Source organism: Triturus cristatus, chromosome 9 (assembly GCF_964204655.1).
Source record: "Triturus cristatus chromosome 9, aTriCri1.1, whole genome shotgun sequence".
Classification (NCBI taxonomy): Eukaryota; Metazoa; Chordata; class Amphibia; order Caudata; family Salamandridae; genus Triturus; species Triturus cristatus.
Window position 1 is genome coordinate 73,440,388 of NC_140592.1, and position 18,736 is coordinate 73,459,123.

Here is an 18,736-nt window from a genome sequence, read left to right on the forward strand (position 1 = left end):
CATCCTAAGTCGTGTATTTCAAAGCCCTCTTATGTGTGATAATGGAGAAACAGGAAGGAAAGGAAAATAAAACAATTTCCTAGGTTCACACAATTTGGTAAAGTGGGGAAGTCGGGATTAATTATTTTCTGGTTTCACATTGTTCAATTCAGCTACTAGATGTATATGGTTTGCTTCCCCTACACCCACCTTACCCCCAATCCCCCCGCCCCAACCCCCATGCCCCGCCACCACCCTGCTGGCATCAATGCAGCCCTGGATTACATCACAGACCTGAATGTTTGCCCCTGGGAAAATGTTTGCGAGTACCCATGAAGTAGTCCGAATGTGGTCCATTGAGCCCCTGTATGACTCTTGCATATTTTTGGGTAAGGGCTTCTGAAAAGGATAATTCTGCTTGATGTGCGAGCAGCCTGACCATGAATTCTGTCCTCCATTGACATACCTTTATCTTTCTCGCAGGAATGGATTATCTTATCGCTGGGCAGGAGGACATGCGAACAGGCAAACTCCTGGTGAACATGCACAGTCTGGTGAAGCCATGGAAAGCGAGCTTGGGTAGGCAAGTGGTGGACATGCTCACTATGAGGTGCAAGTGACCCCTCTGGAAATCAGAAGAAGAGACAAGTTCACCGGAAGCAAAATCCACACTCCCCAAAGTTGGTTCCCACTGCATAGAGCAGGATTTACTGAAGTGAATCTGCATGACAATAATTTCCTAGTAAATGGTTGTCCTGAAAATGTGGACTCTATCCCGCGATTGCAGACCTAAGTTGGACACTCTTGGGATGGAGCAAACATGCATCAAAGGACTGTCAATGGCGGTGAAAAGAAACAGTACTCTATACAGAACATTTAGCGCAAGGCTCTGCACGCCTACCTCTGAGCTAGATCGCGTGTTTAGAGACAAGTAACATAGTATGACTTCACTAGATCGCACATTCTTGAAGGAATGGACATTTCTTGTGCAGCTTTCCTGTATTGTATGTTTCAATGCAGAGAGGAAGGACTCCCACGTATCTGCATTTTCACACTATAGAAACTGACATGTTGAATTTGTGACGTCTGGACCCTCTTCTGTACTTCACTAAGCCAACGTGATGAACTTCCGGTGGCAAAGGACAGGCTTGGGTTTCATTCCTGCATTGCAGGCAGTGACAAGGAATAGAAAGCTGGGGTACAGAACCAGATTGCATACCGTATTTGAGATCTGCTATGTCATATACGTTAATAAATATTATATATGCAGATGCACCAAGCGTAGTATGTCATTTATTTCCATTATTGAGGGAATGGAGAAGCTGAGATTCGCGAGAGGTGAAGCCTTGAGCAGGTCTTTACCCTGCTATCCCTCAACAGTGGTAATTAATAGCATAGTACTCTCAGGGTACTTGCATAGATTGTTTATGCTATGATGTTCATTGTAAGTATGGAAGTAATAAAAAACGTTATTTAACCAGAAGGGGTAAAAGTGCAATGAGATGAAATGTCATTCAACAAGCCTTGTGAATCTGCGCCAAGTTGTTTTTCTGTAAAGGAATTCCATCTTGGAATCTATGAAGCTGTAAGGAGTGAATCACCAGTAAAGTAAGCTGCACCATGTCAATAACATGGAGTTCGACCTTAGTTCGCACTTTCATAATAGGTAAAAGCATGTTCATTACAACACTTCTTCAGAATGTTTTATTGAGCCACATTTATTTTTACTGGAATAGTCATAGATATATATTACGCTCATGGATGGGGCAAGAAATTATCTAATTTCACTGAAATTAAGGCAGTTCCAGACCTTTCCTCTATGATCTTCTTTGCTGGAAGTGAGACTAAGTGCTGTCTTCAGATTGGCACTTCCGGAAACACAGACTATGCACGAAGAAGGATAATCCCTCCGTTGTGGCCATGTACCCAAACGGAAGAGGCGTAGCGGAGCCTTACGCTCAGGCTGAGAGCGGTCCATCAAGACAGTGGCTGAAAAAATATTTTTTCAAATTTATAGAACTGGCGTCAAAACGAAGAAACTCTCAGCATGCTGAGGTTTAAGGTCCATCTCGGTATGTTTGGAAAACCTAGGCTGTTAATAAGATAGAAATATTAAACTTATCCAAGCCTTTTATTCATACTTCAGACATGTCTTAAAAGAGGGGTGCCCAAGATCTCTGACATAGTTTTAGGATACACACATAACCTATATTTATTTACAATGTATCAAAATGGGATTTATTTAGATAGTAGTTATTATTAAAATCTGGAATGGCTGTGGCCCTCATAAACAACATGTGTTATCCTGTCCTAAAGGAAGGTGTCAGAAGGCACCCAGAAGTGACCCACTTCCCAAGAAATGCAACCAAATACCATTGGTTGATTTGAGTCTGTTTAAGAAAATATGGAGAACATTAAATGTTCAGTGTTGTTGCTACTAAGGCAATAGGAAATAAAAGAGAGTGATGTTGCACCACTATTGTGTCCCAGTGCAAAATATTTACGTTTAATTGCCTGTTGTATTGTAGTCACTTTTGAAAATCTTAATGTATTGCAACATTCAGCGTGTTATTCACATTTTTTTTAGACAAACAACATGGATTTAATTTTTTTAAACTTTTGACATCTGCCGTTTCCTTCAAAGCGCACAGAGTTTGCCCAATGCGTAACCAGTGGATTTGACAGTAGCACAAGATTCTAAGAGAAGCATTTACAGAAGCTAAAGTGGTAATGTGGTGTGGCATCCCTTTGTTTCCGGTGGAACCAGGAATTCTGTGTTCCTTTCTGACCTTCACCAATTAACCGGATTGTGTTTTCCTGTGTAGTGGGTGTTAAATGTAATTCCAAGAAAGAGGGGGTCTGGCCAGATTTATCAGGCTTGCCAGTGGTCATGGAAATGACTTACAATTTGATTTGTTTTAAGAAAATATATCTCCAGTGGATATCCTAGAAATGGGGCTTTCCCCCAGTTCTTGAGACAAACGTTGGATCACTCTTAATAGGAAAATATCTGTCTTATTGTGTTGCCTAATGCATACAAATTAGGCACTTTTAGAATTAGGATAACCGTGGAAAAAAGGCAAATGACCAGCTGGAATATAAATCAAAAGCACCGAGTACAGAGAAATAATGCATAAAAGCAAAATAAAAATTTAAAATCCGCTTACCTACAGCTTCTACTCAAGCCTTATGTCCCTTAATAGCAAGCAATTGCAGGGGGGCAATGTATTGTGTAGGGGCAATTGCGGAGAGGGCAATGTATTGTGTAGGGGGCAATTGCAGAGGGGGCAATGCATTGTGTAGGGGCAATTGCGGAGAGGGCAATGTATTGTGTAGGGGGCAATTGCAGAGGGGGCAATGTATTGTGTAGGGGGCAATTGCAGAGGGGCAATGTATTGTGTAGGGGCAATTGCGAAGGGGGCAATGTATTGTGTAGGGGCAATTGCAGAGGGGGCAATGTATTGTGTAGGGGGCAATTGCGGAAGGGGCAATGTATTGCATAGGGGGCCAATTGCAGAGGGGGTAATGTAATGTGTAGGGGCAATTGCGGAGGGGGCAATGTATTGTGTAGGGGGCAATTGCAGAAGGGGCAATGTATTGTGTAGGGGGGCAATTGCAGAGGGGCAATGTATTGTGTAGGCCCAATTGCGGAGGGGGCAATGTATTGTGTAGGGGGCAATTGCAGAGGGGGCAATTTATTGTGTAGGGGGCAATTGCAGAGGGGGCAATGTATTGTGTAGGGGCAATTGCAGAAGGGGCAATGTATTGCGTAGGGGGGCAATGTAATGTGTAGGCAGCAATTGTAGAGGGGGCAATGTATTGTGTAGGGGCAATTGCAGAGGGGGCAATGTATTGTGTAGGGGGCAATTGCAGAGGGGGCAATATATTGTGTAGGGGGCTTATTCACAAAATGACCGGGTAGATGATTGCACTGTTTGACATTTTTGGGGATGCACAAAATCAAGAGTACTCCAGTTGAAAGTATGGATGGAGTACTTTTCCCGGCATACAAAGCTCATCCACAACCGAAGGTATAGGGTTAAGGCAAATGAGCAAGGGACCATTTGTTTATTTCTCTTGTTACTTTCCATGGGAAACATTTTTGTATGTGAAGAAGTCTCCTACCCTGCACACCTGAAATCAGGAGATGTCTGGGGCAAGTCCTTCCGGCACATATTGGCCTACTTTTTACCAACTGAACTAGGGGTTGGCTTAAATGTGCAGTGAGTGTACAGAAAGGGATTTAAAATGTTTGTGAATAAAGCTACGACCTTGTGGGAGTTCGCTACATCCCCAATGTCCACCGCGAAGGTGAGCATCCATTTACTCAGCCTCACTGTGCACTTAACTTAGGACTGCAGATAGTCCACCCCCATGGCACATTTTCTGCAGTTTTGAGTGCCCATGAAGCCACAAATTCTGGAGAGCCAGACAATCAGGAACTGTAATTTGTATTTTCAGATGCAAATTTTGCGCACGTAAAGTGACCTACATGCACAAAATGATATCAGAATTGGCCACTAAGTGATTATGGTTTATAGCCAAATTTGCCAGGGTCACTGTAGTCTTTATCTCCAGTTCTATGGCATTCAGTGGACATATTTAAATTATGTGGGATTTTGATAAATGTGTCTTTCATCAGTTCAACAGTTTATCTTTATTACGTACATATTTGCGTTCCCCATTCCAAGTTCAGCAGTTAAAACACAATATAAATCACCGCTCTAGGCACAAAAAACAAAATAAACCTCTGAAAAGCTTTTTAATATCGAAAACCTCTGATTTTGCTTTAAAGGTCTCTGAGATAAAAACAAAAAGCAACTAATGATGGTGGAAAAAACAGTTGCCTTTGGATGTTTTCATTTCAGACATGTACTCGGCTCATTTTCGTCATCATAGCAATAAGATTGCCAGGAAGTACCAGGGGTTTATTTTTTAAAGTCTGTCTCCTTGTGGCGTGTATCCCAGCACGGACTGCACATTTGGGTAGGTCGGACTGATTTACACATATGTCTTTACAAAGACAGACGTGGACATATGAAAAGATGAATGAAAAAGCTGAAGCCTGCCTTGAAAGGGAATAAGAGGGCTACCTTGGTTTCAGAACAGTATATGAGTGTGTAAATATACAACACTGTACGTTTAATGAACAACGGTGCGATGCAGCGCGCGCAAAGGAATTCGTTTTATTTATTTAAATGTGTACTTACCTCCGTTCATCCATATTAGAACAGTATATGAGTGTGTAAATATACAACAGTGTACGTTTAATGAACAACGGTGCGATGCAGCGCGCGCAAAGGAATTCGTTTATTTATTTAAATGTGTAATTACCTCCGTTCATCCATATTCCGGTGTTTACATTTCCCCACCCTGCCCCTCCCTCGCCTCGCCTCACTGCCCCACCGAACTCCCTCCACGGACCGCTACTGGTTTACACCCTCTTCCATAAGAGTCAATCACCAACTTTGCTCAGCTGTTCCGAGAGAGTGCAGTCTGGTTAATTAAATAAAAAGATCCTTACTAAAACGTGTCATGTGAGTGTTCTCAGGGTGGGTAGGGAATGGGAAGAGTTAGACTGGCTGGTCTTTGAAAAGAAGTGCAACTAAAAGGGGTTCCGGTGTTAAGCGTATGAGTCTTTTTAGGTCTCGCCTAGGCAGCGCGCATGCGCTGCAAAAGACCTTAAGCTATCGCTTTGGTTTTTGTTCCTTAAACGTGCACATGTTGCATTGCCTTCAATGGCAACACGTATACGTGTGGCGATTCCCTTGCGGGAGCAAGCTTGACACCATATGTTTGTAATTAACTTACACACACATGGTGCCCCTGGCTCGCTCCCGCAAGGGAAACGCTTCGGCCGCCCTCCCCTCAACTTTTCTTTACTAGTTAAAACTGCCATTTTATGATTGCCACTAGATGGCAGAAGCACCTTGCGTAAATTGAGGTTCTCGCTCGTGTTTGTATGTGTCATTTTACGAAAATATATGTTTTTTTAAAAGCAAAGGAGGGATTTCTTCGTGGTTTTGTTTGCCTCCGATTCATTTTCTTTTCTTTTCCCATTGTCTTTCAGGTAGTGCACACTTCAATTGTTTGGTTTTATTTATAGATATATATATATATATATATATATATATATATATTGTGCGGCTTTACAGTTTCTTGCTGCGTTGTGCATTAGTGCAAGGACAGACTGTGAATAGCTCGTGTGGGGGATTTTTTCTGAGGCTAGTTGTTTTTGTTTTCTTTTCATTACGCTCCTTCATCTTACCCCCCTCCTCCTACTGCTCGCAACATTTTAAATACAAAGGCAATTAAAGAAGATGAGTAGGAAGGGGTGTCAAATTCTACCAGTGCCTTCTCTGAGCAAAGGCCAGCTCTGCGAAGGGAAAACAATATTTTGATGACAGACTTACTCAGCAAGCCCTCCTTGAACTCATGTTGGCGAAGATATGAATTTGTAGATGATCCCCGAAGCAGCAATGCTGCGAGCAGGTTGGTGCTAATCTCAGGCACAAATACCTTTAGGAACTAAGAACCCGTCGCACTATGTCCCTCATATCCAGCAGCAGTTATGTGATGCTTAAGTCTTTATGTCCGGGAGGGTGAGACCAAGCGGTTTTGGATGGCGATTCCATGGACATCAATGGATGGGAAGAATGTTGTGGAGCATGAGAACGTTTTACGAGCAGGCAATCTTGTTGAAGTCTATGGGAGGCATTTCACTGGTTGGAGAGTGAAGATGAGTCCAAGAGGGGCGACCCCTCATAAGGGCTGCTAATAAGGCGTTTGGCCCCTAACGCATTGACATTGTGAATATTTGCTGTTTTGATACAACCTTCAAAATGCAGACTTTCAGCCTGCTCATGTGAAAGAGGATAAGCACCTTTCTACACGTAAAATACATCTCTAGGTACATGCATGACACACTTGTACCTATTTTATATCTTGTCTGAAGACCTATTGTGTACAATTCCAATACTTAGAGCATAGGTTAACCAAAATCTGAGGGGAGGCGGAAGTGACATCACAGGTTATTTCACATCAATAACATCACAGGAAGTGATGTCATATTACATTTGATCTCCTGCCACCCTCCCTGCAGCAGTTTCTTAACTGTCTGTTTGTTTTATTACCTTTCGCCTCTTTCTCAACAGTTGCTATCTCTTACCCTTCCTGTCTCCTTCGCTATATCACTGATTTCCTTTTAATATCACCTACATATTTCTCTCTCTCACCTGGCTTTCTCACCTGTCTCTTTTTTCATCTGTCTCCCACCTCTCTTACTTCCTTTTGTTAATTACCCCTCTTAGTAGTTCCACTCTACCCCTTGCCCCATTCTGTCTCCTGTATTTGGTGCTCCCTTGACATGCTCAGGAGCAGAAGGAAGCACAGAGATGCCTTTCAGAGAAGTCCTCTCCACTTGTTTTTGGGAGGGGCGGGCACGAGCAATTAAGTGATTTGCCCAGAATCACAGGATGTTGAGCCTCTCGGTTTTCCAGCTTCAAGTACGACTGTTCAAACCCCTACGCCACACTCTCTCCAGCTTTCCATTTCTTCTCCACAAAAATGTATCCAACAGCAAGAGGGCGAGGAGGCCTGCCTTTACCTGCAGCTAAATATCTTAATTAGTGAAAGGGATCAGCTGTGGCAGGCAGCCTGTTCCTGCAGTCCTTCTGAGCAGAGATCTGAGTTCAGACAAGCACCGGTTTAGGAACAGACTGGCACTTGTCGGAGACAGGAGCAATAGCCCACATTTTTACCTGCCACCAAGAGCAACGCGGTCTCTTGCTCACCTGACTTATTCTTCTGTGCAGACCGCACAACTAGCTCTCACGTGTTGTGAGAGACAGAGGTACTCCTCACTTGCAGCACTCAGCGGGGCTGCCCCTCACTTGCCCAAAACACCTCCGCATTGGCCGATCGATGTCTTGCTCTGCTGGCTGATATCACACTCATCACAGATAGCAAACCTACCTCCCGCCTGTTTCTGACAGCAGAGCTACCGCTCACCTTTCGTAAACACTGGTATGATCCCACTAAAGGTTACAGACAAAAGAGCCATTGGCTTCTTTGCGTTCAAGCATTGGCATAGCCAATAGGTCTCGCCATTGGGACCTTATAAGTGTTTTACCCATGTAACAGTTGATGTTGTTGCACCAAGGATATTGTGCAGCATAACTACATACTTATAAGGTCCCAAAAGCGAGACCTATTGGCTATGCCAATGCTTGTTTCCATGCCTACAGCTGACAGTCTTCCCTCCTGGCGAGTCGCAGCTGCGCAAGGGTGACACCCTCCTTCCTGTTTTCCATGGAAACGGTTTACAGTTCTGGGTTTTCTTGTGACAAAGCCAATGCTTTTTGGAAGCTGTAGTCTTGGTGTGCTTGCTTTGAGCTCATTAGAGAAACACACCTGATAGGAATAATTTGTAGGTGAAAAAGCCAGGACTGGATACAGTGCCAGCAATGACATGGGGTAAGTGAGGTGCTCACCTTACGCTGGCTCGTATCTAGAAACAGTTCCTAGGGCATGACGCATTGGCCCTATTTTAAGGAAAACAGAACCAAGGAGAAAGGTGGTAGTTTTCTTAGAAAGTTACAACCAGCTCCTCCCTTCCCCTGACATCCATCAATCCCATTTCTCTCCATCTGTCTTAGAATCCTCATCACCAACATTCTACCCGCTGGATTGAAGCAAACTAGCTGAATGAGGGTGGTGTGGAATGGCTCAAATATAAGATAAAGTGATAAAAGTAATACTCTATTTACATATGTAAAGGAATACATAACATATTGAAATAGAACACCAATGTTACCACAGTCCTAAAGATCTTGTGCTGACCCCTAATTAAAGAAAATTCTCAACCACAAATACATTTAACCTTAACTTGAACTTTAAGTGAAGTCCCTTATATTTTAGTTTTAGAAATACAGTGAAGAGATCTAGAGAACAGATTTTAAGGCACGACCTAGGAAGTATGTTTCAGCTTTTAACCAAAGGACCCCCATAGCCAACACAAGCAATAATCAACATCTGTCTGCTTCTAGGCTGACATATCACTATAATGAATGGTCCTCTTTATAAAAATAGTTTGGACTAGGGATGACGCGAAACAAACTTGAGTCTTGTCTCCGGTGAAGGCAGTGAGCCACAACACCATACAGAACCCCTCGTGTTTGTGGTTTCGAAACCTTCCCCTGATCTCCATGACACCTGTGTTCCTTTTAACAACTAACCACATCAAACATGTCTTCAATGGATTCCGGCTTCTGTTGTAACATACACACAGACATAAAAATCTGCAGTGGAGAGGAACACCACACTATCCTTTAACTGTAAACATCAGAGGGCATAACGTACACTTTCACACACACCTCAGTGATTCAAATGAAACTTTAAAAAACCCTTTCATTTGCGACCTGTTATGCGACTCCATGGCAGCAAAGGAACAGCAAGGCTTCTGTTTTAGGTATGTCTGCCTCTCAGTTTCACCCTAAACAAGCACTGCCAAAGCAAATAGGTATCGCCTTTGTGAGAGTTATTGGCTTGGCCAATGTCTTTTAGCCATTTTGTACAGCAGTGTGGCTGCCATTCTTCAGGCCTAAAAGTTAGTGGAGTGCCTTACAGTAGAACGGCATAGAATATAGTAGCATAGACTGCAGTGGAGTAGAGTAGAGTGGAGTGACAGAGTAGAGTGGCGTAGTGTGGAATGGAGTGGCATAGAGGGAAATGGAGTAGTGTACAGTAGAGTGACGTGGAGTGGAGTGACGGTGTAGAGTGGCATAGGGTAGAAGGTGTAGAGTGGAGTGGCGTAAAGTGCTGTGAAATGTCAAAGAAAAGTTGTGTAGAGTGGCGTACACTGGAGTGAAGTGGCACAGAGTGGCATAGATTAGATTGCTATAGAGTGGATTGGCATAGAGTAAAATGGGATAGAGTAGAGTGACAGAGTGGGGTGGAGTAGACTGGAGTGGCGTGGAGTAGAGGGGTGTGGAGTAGAGTAGAGGGGTGCAGAGTGGAGTGGTGTAGAGTGGCATAGAGTGGTGTAGAGTGGAATTGTGTGGAGTAGCATAGAGTAGAGGTGCACAGAATGTAGTGGCATAGACTGGAGTGAAGTGGCATACAGAAGAGTGGTGAGGAGTGGAGTGGCATAGACCAAAGTGGCATAGAACAGAGTGGCATAGAGTAGAGTGGCATAGACTAGGGTGGAGTAGAGTGGCGTGGAGTACAGTGGCATAGAGTAGTAACGTGGCATGGAGTGGTGTAGAATAGAGTGAAATAGAGTGGCATGGTGTACAGTGGCATTGATTGGAGTGCAGTGGTGTAGAATGGTGTGGTGCTGAGTAGAGTGGCTTAGAGTGATGTAGAGTAGAGTGGAGAGGCGGACAGTGGAGTGGTGTACAGTTGAGGGGTATAGAGTGGTGTAGAGTGGAGTGCAGTGGCGTAGAGTAGTATAGTTGTGGGTCTAAGTAACTGAAGCATCGATAGAGACGGCAGATGAGGTGAAAGCAACATAAATAAGAAGCTGCATCCCTGTGTTAAAAGTAGGAAACCACATTGCACACCCAGGAATAATACCGAAAAACTTATGGAAGAAAATATTTACCTGGGCAATTCTCCAGAGGGGTGCTTAACACAAAAATTGGAAGGGAAACCAACAGGTGCTAAGCAATCTAAATATTGCACAAGAGTGACAATGAAAACAACCAATGGTATGCTGTGGGTGGGTTGTAAGCCCACTGAATTGTAAACAATAGAGTAGTGTATAGTAGAATAGCAAAGAGTGGGGTGGTATGGAATAGACTGGCATGGAGTGGCGTAGAGTGGCGTTGAGTGAAGTGGCATAGAGAGAAGTGGTGTGGAGTGGCATAGTGTAGAGTGTCATTGTGTGGAGTGCGAGTGGCGTAGAGTGGAGTAGCATAGAGTGGTGTGGAGTAGAGTGGCATAGAGCAGAGTGGAGTGGCATAGAGTTGAGTAGCGTAGCATAGTACATTTGTGGGTGTAAGTTACTAAAGCGTCAATAGAGACAACAAATAGGGTGAAAGCAACATAAATAAGCTGTATGCCTGTGTTAAAAATAGGAAAGCACACATGAAACGTTTATATAATAAAAACAATAGTGTGTTGCAAAAAGACTAGGAAGAACAAAGACGAGGATGAACACATCTACTTGTTCCATGCACCAGGGAGGAGCTAACATAAGAAAGAACATAAGAAAGGAAGGGGAGCCTACGGGAGCTAAGCAATCGAAAGATTGCAAAGAAGGGTGACATCGAAAACAACTAATGATATACTGTGGGCGGGTTGTAAGCCTACTGAATTGTAAATAACATGCTTGCAGCGCACCACATGCGCTGTGTAGGCAAAATCTTAAAAGCAGTCCAAGAGTTTTCTGCTTGGAAATGATGCATCTTTCATTTATGGAAACCAAATTCAGAATATATTGCACTGCGAGTAAACAAATGCTCTTGAAATATGTAACATTGTTTTAATGCCTTAAAAAAACAGATCAGTAGTGATTTTCTGTCTCATATACAAACAGAATCATTACATTAGTGCAATTCTGTTCTTCCAAACATTTGTGAAAAACCAACTTGTATTATGGGCGTTAAATGAAAAAAAGCTCTTAGAAATGAGAGATTCTTCCTACCAGAGTTGTACCTTCTCAGCTCCTGTACTATTAAAACCACAAGTGCAAATCTGGATAGACTGCAGTGGTTGCGGCCTGAGGTCTCTGCTTCCCAACATCTCACTTTAGGTGGGAGTCCATCATTTAACAAGACCTCCAAATTATTTCTAGGACGTTTTGAAGGACAGTAGCCTTATGTCTTACCCATTACAGCCAAGTTAACCGAATTTGGTAGAATGGTCTTGAATATTTCTATAGAATCGGCACTACATTTATACCATGTTTAGAACACAAATGCACAAAAACAAGGGGATTTCAAGAATTTGTTTTAGGAAAAATCAAATCATACATAGAAAGATACTTTGGAGTGTTACTTGTACTGGCAAGGCATTGGCCACCATTCTCAACTATTTAATATATTTCTATAGTGTGGACTTAGTCACAAGGCAGGATAGCACTTTAACAAGTGATTGATGACCATTATGAAAAGAGCAGGTTAGTGATGGAGGTAAACTTCTAATGGGAATGCTTTTAAGACCTTTCTTCCAGATTTTGAGGTGACTGGAGTGTCATACTCTGTGAGCTAGACAGGAAAATCCCTGTTTTGCTCTTTCTGTAATTGTTTTGGTTTTGGAAATTTCTAGAATAAGGTGATCTCTGTCACAGCTCTTTCGTTGTCTACCCATGAATTGAAGTTTGTTTAAATTTAGAGGCAAGGCAGCGCGAATTGTTTTATTTGTAATGCATGTTATCTTGAAATAAATTCTTGCTTCAAGTGGGAGCCAATGAAGATATTTTAGGGTGGGGAGACATGAGCGCCTGTAACTAGCCGGGTGTCCGCAAATATTGTGGCTCACAGAGGTGCTGAAGTAGATTGTGTAATGCCTGTCCAGACAGCAGAACCTCCCTCTAGATGAGTTAGAACAAGTGCCTGAATTGCGGTTCAGAAATCTGCATGTGGGATTATGGTTTTGAACTTCATAGCAAATGGTGTTGGTAGGGTGCTGACTTCATCATTGGTAATGTGGTCATTTAGGGTGAGGTTTTGGCTGACATTGAATTCCAGTGATTGCTCTGCTGAAAGGCAGTCCAAAGAGAATAGGAGTAGAAATTATTGTATTTAATGGGTTCAGTTTCAGAGACCGTGATTGCATCCGGTTTGCTACATTGTGCAGGAAACACTTCAGGGTTATTATGTTGTAGAGGTTGGATACTCGGAGGTAAAGCAGTGTCATCAATATATTTAATGGAGATACAGTTTTCATGAAGAATCAATCAATCAACCAAGGTTCTTATAGGGCGCGGCTAGTCACCTGTTAGGGTCTCAAGGCACTGAGGAGGGAGCGGGGGTTCGGCCACCAGGGTCCATATATAATTTGAACAAGCAGGATGAAAGCATTGAATGCATCTGTATGTTATTTGTAGTGTCAACCTAGCCTAGCCAAAAGCCATCGGAGTGCCGTAAAGGGTCAAAGACAAGCATAAAGTCAACAAGCGATAGGAGAGGTAGCTGCTTGTGAACAGCTAACATATTGTGATGTAGCATTCTTTAAATAGGCGAGTCTTCAACTCTTTCCTAAACTGGAGCAGAGTTGGGTCGGTCCTGATGGATGGGGAGGTTGTTCGAGATCCTTGGTGCATATACGGAAGAGGGCTGTGGCCTTGATTTTTCTTTTTTACGCTTCTTAGTTTGTAGTCTGATGATGCCCTAACTGCGGGGGTGCAGACAACCACCAAAGATGGTGAGCTCGTGCCCCTGATTGAGGCGTGCCCTGACATGCATGATGCCTTTGCAGAGTGCCAGTGTGAAGACTGGGAGGTCATGGACCAATACACTACCACCATCCAGATAAAAGTGTACAAGGGCTTCAACAGCAGTTCTGAAGGTGCTTTCTGGAAGATGGTTACTAAATGAATGTGTACGAGTGATTAATACATGGAGAAATGTGTATATGTGGAGAATTCAAGGGCATGAGGAGAGATTCTGAAGTCACTTTCTGGAAGAAACCCTCACTTTCTTTTCAAGAGACAGCTGGTCTGGTACCATGGCATCTTTGTTTTTTTAGTCCTGTGTTCCTTGAGTGTGAGATTGGTGTCCAAGGTGAATCCAAGTAAACTGGCATTCTGTTAAAGTTGGGGTTTGTAGCAGTCAAGGTTCATGTCATTGAGACGGGTTTGCACTGTTTTCTATCCGTAGAAAATATCAGGAATTCTCTTTTGGTTGGGTTAAACTTCAGATAGGCGCTGGACATTCCAGTTTGGGTGATGTGCAGGCTGTGTTTTAGAGATGTTGAATGATTGAAGCAGGACAGATTTTTAAGTAGAGGTGGTTATCTTTGGCAAATTGCTGGACCTTGATGCTATTATCTGTGAGCAGAGCACCAAGCAGCTCCATGTATAGGTTGAATATGACAGGAGACAGTACGGAAACCTGAAAGTTTCCACAGGTGAAAAGGATCTTTTAGGACCTGTAAGTGCCAACGTGAACAAACTGGTGTGGTTGGTAAGGTAGGAGGAGAATGATTGCTAGTGAATCCCATTCGAGATTCCAGGGTGCGTGTGAGGGTGGGATGGTCAAATGTGTCAAAGGTAACTGAGAGGTCCAGCAATATCAATGAATAGGATGCATCTTCATCTGTGGTCAGGAAGGCATCATCTACGATGTATAAGATCACGGTCTATGTGCAGCAGCATAATCTGAAGCCAGACAGGTAGTCGTGCAGGAGATGGTCAGCAATGATGTGCTCTTAGAGTTGAACATAGACTGTTTTTTCAATGATCTTGCTGATGAATGGTAGGGGAGTGTGAGCCAGTTCACGGTGTGGTCATCAGGGTAAAATGTAGGTTTCTGTAGGGGTGGGAGGATCTTCCCTGCCTTCTGGGAAGATGCCATAAGTGAAAGAGGCATTGATAATGGTGAATAGGGGTCAGAGAGTGTCCCCAGAGTAAACTTTGATGGAGGATGCTGGTTAGACAACATCTTCATTAGTGGCTTTGAGGGAGTTGAGCATGTCAGCAAGATCTGAGAAAGATAGGGCTTTGAAGGCTGACCACTGTATGATTCTACAAGAAGGGGTGGGTGTAAGAGATGAAGCAGGCTTAGTTTTATCAATGTGCTGTCGGATCATCTGTATTTTTTGCTGAAAAAAAGAGGTTGATGATATTGCACTTTTCTGTGGAGCTGGGAATAGGTGAGTCTGGCCGTGGTTTAATGCAATGCTTGATTTTCTTTTAAAATGTTCTGCTTCTATTGGTGGCTTCATTGATGGTGTTGGTAGCGTTTTATGGCTTTGGCTGATGTGAGGAGCTGTCTGCATGGTACATAAAGGGGCTTCAGTATCATAAGGTCAAATGAAGTTGGGTTGACTGTGGCTTATTGGTACATTGCTGAGGAAGGAGATAGTGATGGCAAAATGGTCGGTTCTGCAACAGTTATGGATGATTTGCATTGGATTGTTGGTGATGTTGACAGGAACCTTACAGTTCACTGTGTTTTAGTGAATGTGTGACTGAATGGAAAGAGTGGAGTGTGACAAACAGATCTTGAAAAGAGGAGTTATTCAAACCAGCACAAGACTGATCCTTATGTTCCCATTCTTGGGATCCGAAGAGTAATTGATGGTCTTAGGTATCAAACACTGCTGAGAGATCTAAATGTACCATTAGATATGAACAATCTAATGGTACATTTAGATGTCCCTGCAGTGTTTAAACACAATTAAGGCATTAGAAAGTACCTAAATAATGATGGTATCTTGTACTAACTTGGAGTGAAAGGCAGATAAAACAGATGCAAATGAGATTAATAGGTTGTTACTTGCTATATGTTTAAGGAGTTGTGATGCTACAGCAGTTTTGATTATTTGGCATAGGAATGTCAATACCAGTCTAAGATTCTGGAAATCATATGGGTCCACGTTATGCTTCTTGAGAACTGTTGCAATATGGACAGTTTCAGGGTTGTTAGGAAAATGCCTTCTTCCAGAGAGACACTGGCAATTTTGAGTAGAATATTGCAATATCTTGCATGCTTTTCCATTGAAAAGGGGCAGGATTAGGGTTAACCTATGAAAATTGCTTTGTGTTAAAGATTAATCTGTGAAATGGATTCAATATGTAGTTTTTCAAATGATTACCATTTGACCACGTCCCTTCTTGGGATTGTATTATGTGGAATACATTAATTTTCTCAATTGGCTTGGACTCTTTAAATGTGAGGTATAGTTCAGAGTGTTTTATAGTGTGAAAAAGAGCTGTAAATTGGTTTGCTGGTTCTTTAATTTTATTTTGGACAAAGTTGCATTTGGTAGACATTTTGACAGCTTTATGACTTCTCATTATTTCTTCTTTGAGGTCTGTAAATTGATTGAGTAGATTTTGCTCTTCTTCAGATCTTATCTAGTTGCTTTGTGGTTCATGGATAGGAAATCTCTAAGGGTACTGATAAACAAATGGAGGTAATCACCTTCTCCCTCCAGCTTGGATCCCTTCAGGACAGCTAGACCTCTGAATAAGAAAATATTTTTTATGACACACATCCCATATAACATCTCATCAATTCTTCCACTACTTTCCCAAAACAAGAATTTGAAGTGATCAACATGGCAAGCATACCGGCTCCCTTAGATTTGACAACCCCCCTGATAAAAGTGAAGAGATTGTTACATTTAATCTATTGAATGATTGCTCTCAATCTCACAGAAATGCCTGTTTCGCTATAGTAAATTAAAGGCAAATTGCCTTCTTTGATCAAGTCTGAAATGTGAGGTCCTAAAAATCATTACCAAAATTAAACTCTCCAACCACTTATCCTACCCGATTCTGGGGCACATTTCCAAGAAACTGGCAAACAGGCTGTTGTTTCACTGAACAGTTAGTAAATCTTTCTCTTTGACAAGCAACTTTCTCAGACTGCATTAAAATCAGGCAAATCACACCTCTTCTGAAGACACCCACAGAGAACACCGCAGAGCGCAATCATTTACATCCCGTCTCAAATCCCCTTTTTTGCAAGGTGACAAATTAGTCTCACAGCGCAACTCAATCAGCACATCTCTGACAACAATGTTTTTGATAAGTAGCAATTGAACTTCAAGCGGGGCATCACAGAAATAGCCTTGCTCTAGTTTATTAATAATTTGCTTGCAATCCTTAACTTTGGCACTTGCTGCCTATTCATGCTTCTGGAATTTGCCACTGAAGTCAATACAGTGAAACATGTAATGCTCATCAAGATATACATTGAACATGTGGATTGACAGTAACAGCAGATCAACATTGATAATTCTGTATCCTGGTTTTGCTAAAAAAGGGTGCCCCACAAGGTTTTATTCTGGCTCCTACTCTTTTTAACCTTTGTATTTCACCATTTGGAGTCCTTGTCAAGAAAGTAGAGATCTAATATAATAAATATGCTGTTGATACACACGTCAATCTCAAGATCTCTTCCCTGAATGATATTGTACTTCTTGTCCAAACATTGAATGCAGATCAGCACTGGATGACTTCTTACCATATAAAACATTGCTGTGCAACAAACAAATTTCTACATTTATGCACTCAACCTTACCTATCCAATTCTAGATTGATGTGTGTGGGGTCCTTCACTACAAGCAGATATCACTGATAATGTCACATCTGTAAGAGTCATTCTTGGCAACAGACAATCTACACATGCAAATGATTGCCACTGTTAAGATTGCGTTTCCAACAGTCTCTTCTTTGTGGAATTTGTCAGTTCATCCTTGACCTTTACCTCTTGACTCTTGTCCAATTTCCCATGCCGTTGAGTATTATTCCAACTCTCTCGCCACGAATTCCTAAAATATATCTCAGCCCCTGAAGGATGTGCTACATGCAGCACCATCTTTGGTCTGTGGAACTAAGAGATTTCATTGATCACCTCACACCAGTGCTATTAACCTTAAACCGGTTATCCATAGAAGCTAGGGCTTCGCACATGGTGGTATGCAGTACCAACAAGGTTGTAAATTCCACCAGCCCTTCTTACCTCGCAGTGACACTGAAAATGTTTGGTGGGTCCAGGTACTTGCACAGGCAATAACACTACTTTTAAAACCTCACCTTTCCAACTGGAATGAATGATGGCACAATCTTTCACTGCAAATGTGATTAGAATTTGAACCGTCTCTTTCAGAGATACTTTTAGTAATTTCCTAGTCATAATCAGCTGTTAACTCCCTTCATAATTGTTTTCCTTCTCAAGCCATATTTTAGATGACCCTCTTGTACCTACATCCGTCCCTCCTCTACTTTTTGTCTCTTCACTAATCTGTTTCTCTTGCTCCCTTTGTTGCGTACCCTGCACCACACCTCACAATTATGTTCTTAGGTCTGCATCGCACATGCCTACTTGCCTGGCCTATTCTAATGTGCACATTTTTAGTGTTTTGCAACTGAAAGCAATGCCGTGTATTTGCCTCCTGGTCTAATGACATACACCACTTTCTTGCTTTCGTGGCTATGTTAGTCTTCATTTACACATACACTTTTCTCACCATTTTGCTTAAGCTGACATATTTCGTAACATTTTCTTCTCTTAGTCTGTGTAGCCCTCCAATGCCTTTAGACCATGATCCTCTATATACAACTGAATAAATTCAGCTCTCTTGTGTACCAGTACGTGATGGGTATATCCTTCATGGATTTAGGTAATATGAGAGTGAGTTAATATACAGTGTTCATAGTTACCTTGTCATACACATTTGTGAGGTAATTTGTAGAAGTCGGAATATTTTGAGAGAGAATTATGGATATGAGCTCTTCTAACATCAGCTGAATGGGTACTTCTTATAGTGGCCTTTTAACAAATTTCAGTAATCTATACTAGTGGTGGGCACTAAATCACACTTCCTAACTTACTGTTCTATAGTCACACACGAAAAAGAATTCAGCCGCGGGTGGCGGAAGTTAGCCGAAACTCCGAGTTACTGAGTCGCCAAAATTTCCCCAATTCGACTGGCGGAATGGAATATTTGGCCCACCCCGAAGTTATACTGGAGTAGGTTTTTGGAGGTGTGTCTAAATTGCTTGATTGTAATTATAGTAGCACCTATGTATGGATGTGCATAGTTGTACTTTTAGGGTATTAGAAAAACTAGGTCCAGTACC

The 18,736-nt window shown here is 42.3% G+C and overlaps 1 protein-coding gene across 1 annotated transcript in view; it reads left to right on the top strand.

The window, feature by feature from the left end:
• The window catches only part of LOC146797419 (netrin-4-like), a 311,780-nt gene extending 309,343 nt beyond the window's left edge, over positions 1-2,437 (top strand). Inside the window, exon 10 of the mRNA XM_085624438.1 lies at positions 463-2,437. Within this exon, the coding sequence (XP_085480564.1) occupies positions 463-599 (137 nt within the window). The 3' untranslated portion in view covers positions 600-2,437. The remainder of the gene's footprint in view (positions 1-462) is intronic.
• Positions 2,438-18,736: the final 16,299 nt, after the last annotated feature.